Source organism: Vigna unguiculata, chromosome 4 (genome assembly GCF_037176805.1).
Source record: "Vigna unguiculata cultivar grain cowpea cultivar isolate G323 ecotype 2 chromosome 4, ASM3717680v1, whole genome shotgun sequence".
NCBI classification, from domain to species: domain Eukaryota; kingdom Viridiplantae; phylum Streptophyta; class Magnoliopsida; order Fabales; family Fabaceae; genus Vigna; species Vigna unguiculata.
This window is the reverse complement of record NC_140795.1, coordinates 35551057-35553802: the sequence shown is the minus strand read 5'-3', so window position 1 is coordinate 35553802 and position 2746 is coordinate 35551057. Positions and strand designations below refer to the sequence as shown.

Here is a 2746-nt window from a genome sequence, read left to right as displayed (position 1 = left end):
CTAATGCATACAATAGTTTTAACATAATATTAATAATATATCCAACAAAAAATCACTTTTAATTAAGAATTCACGTCTTAAAAAAAGAGAAAAAATCATCATATGCATCAGTTTTGATTCATAGTCTTACAAATTTAATTGATTAAAATACAAAATTAATAGAAATCCTTTCATAAACATATTTATTATAGGATTAAATATGTTTTTTCTTTTCATTTTCAGTGAAAATTAATTTTTTTTTTAATTTTAAATCAATTTAATTTCTACTTTTATAGATTTGTGAATTAAATTTTTTTAATCAAATTTTATTAAACTTATTTAAAGTTTTAAACTGGAGTAATAAATATTTTACTTTCATTTTGAAAGATAATTATTTCTTGTGTCTTAAAATAAAAAGCATAAAATTATATTTTAAAGGTTAAGTTGCTAAACTTGGAAGATGAAGAGGAAAACTGACCCCTTGAAAGGAAGGGAAACAAAAGTAGTGAAGTGCGACATATTGATTACAAAGAGAAGAAAATGACAAAACAAATAGAGAAACAGAAAGATACAAATTTGAATGTTAGGGAGGTGGTGGTGGTGCAGTGAAAGTGGGGACAAGGTCGGTGAAAGCCAAACCGAAACCAAAAAGTTTATTGCGTTTATTATTTGTCTTTGTTTTGCGGTGAGAATGGCACTAATCAAATGCTCCAACGTCACTCTATCACCTCAATATATACCCCTTCGCATCTCACACTAATCAAATCAAACACAAGCTTGCTTCTTTTTCTGTGAGCTTCTCTTTCAGGTTCTTGATCAGAGTGAAAAGGGTGGTTGCAGATTGCAATGGCGAAGCATGATGTTGAGGGTGGTTCCTTCTCTGCAAAGGACTACCATGACCCTCCTCCAGCACCCTTGATCGATGGTGAAGAACTCACACAGTGGTCCTTCTACAGGGCCTTGATTGCTGAGTTCATTGCCACACTCCTCTTCCTTTACATCACAGTCCTCACTGTCATTGGTTACAAGAGCCAGAGTGATGTCAAGGCTGGTGGTGATCTCTGTGGTGGGGTTGGCATTCTTGGCATTGCTTGGGCTTTCGGTGGCATGATCTTCATCCTTGTTTACTGCACTGCTGGAATCTCAGGTTTGCTTTCCTTCTCATCTTCTGCTTTCTCAGCACCCAAAGAGGGAAAGTTGCTATCTTTGAGCTCGAATTCTAGGTCTTAAACTGTGGTTTTTCTTGCTTAGTAATTCCCCTTCTAAAGCCTTCAAATTGGGATGTTGGTATTTTGTGACTTAATATTCTGAATTTTGTGATGAGTGTAGGGGGTCACATAAACCCAGCAGTGACATTTGGACTGTTCTTGGCTCGGAAGGTGTCTCTGATAAGGGCTATAATGTACATGGTGGCTCAGTGTTTGGGGGCCATATGTGGAGTTGGGTTGGTGAAGGCCTTCCAAAAGGGTTACTACAACAGGTATGGTGGTGGGGCCAATGAGCTCAGTGAAGGCTACAGCACAGGTGTTGGATTGGGTGCTGAGATCATTGGAACCTTCGTTTTGGTCTACACTGTCTTCTCTGCTACTGACCCCAAGAGGAATGCTAGAGATTCTCATGTTCCGGTATGTCTTCAATTGTTATTTAATATACTCTTCTTTTCTTAATCAAGCATGGATTCGGTCTGAGTTCCATTTTCATTGAAGTTTTGACACAGTTAACATGTGCGCTTATTATTTCTATTAACAATAGTAGCAGTAGTTGTAAAGATTTTACTTTTTAATAATATTTATAGGAAGATTTCCTTTTGATATAGGAATCTAAATCATTTTCACTATTTATGTGAAGGATTCATTCACAATGTACTATTCCACTAAACCTTGATAAGTAATTGAACCAAGTAATAAGTTTGTTATTGTGCTTGTGTTCTGTTTTTGAAGGTTTTGGCTCCACTTCCAATTGGTTTTGCTGTGTTCATGGTTCACTTGGCAACCATCCCTGTAACTGGCACCGGTATTAACCCTGCTAGAAGTTTTGGAGCTGCTGTCATATACAACAAAGAGAAGGCCTGGGATGATCATGTGAGTAACTGTTTTCTTACATATTCAACAACATGCTTGTTTTGTACTATGATCAAATATTAAAATTTGTAACATGTCATGTGAGGTAACAAAGGATAAAAAGTTGTCTGATATGTTGTTGTTGTTGATGATGTTTGTTCAGTGGATGTTTTGGGTTGGACCATTCATTGGAGCAGCCATTGCAGCCTTCTACCACCAATTCATCTTGAGAGCAGGTGCTGCTAAGGCTCTTGGATCATTCAGGAGCAACCCCACCATTTGAGTTATTACTCAATATCCTCTCATGGGTTCAAAAGGAACATAATTGGAAGCAAAATGAGTTAATATTGCAACAACGACATAGTAATAGGAAATGTCTGTCCTTTGACCCTATGTAGATCGAAGGTTCTTTTAAGACAAGGGATCCTTTGGTAAATAGTAAGCACCCTTAGTATTTCTAGAACTTTCACTAGTTGTTATGAATAAGTCATGTCAGAATGGAGTAGGTGAAATTGCATGATAACCCATGTTTTAAGGGAGAGGTTATGCTAATTCATTGTCACCTGCTACTTTTTGCTTGTAACTATGTATTTTTGCAAAAGCATGTCCCTATATCTATGTTGGAAAATTCTGAATCATGAAACACTTTCTGATGCACTGTAGAAAAATTATTAGTGGCACAAATGTCTTCAAATCTTTTTTCTTCA

At 36.3% G+C, this 2746-nt stretch overlaps 1 protein-coding gene across 1 annotated transcript; it reads left to right on the top strand.

Moving 5' to 3' along the window:
• The first annotated feature begins 733 nt into the window (after nucleotides 1–733).
• LOC114182219 (aquaporin PIP2-2-like) lies at nucleotides 734–2746 on the top strand. The gene is made up of 4 exons (XM_028069036.2): nucleotides 734–1126; nucleotides 1309–1604; nucleotides 1920–2060; nucleotides 2203–2746. Exons 1-4 carry the CDS (start codon nucleotides 826–828, stop codon nucleotides 2320–2322), a joined length of 858 nt encoding a protein of 285 aa, XP_027924837.1. The 5' UTR covers nucleotides 734–825; the 3' UTR covers nucleotides 2323–2746.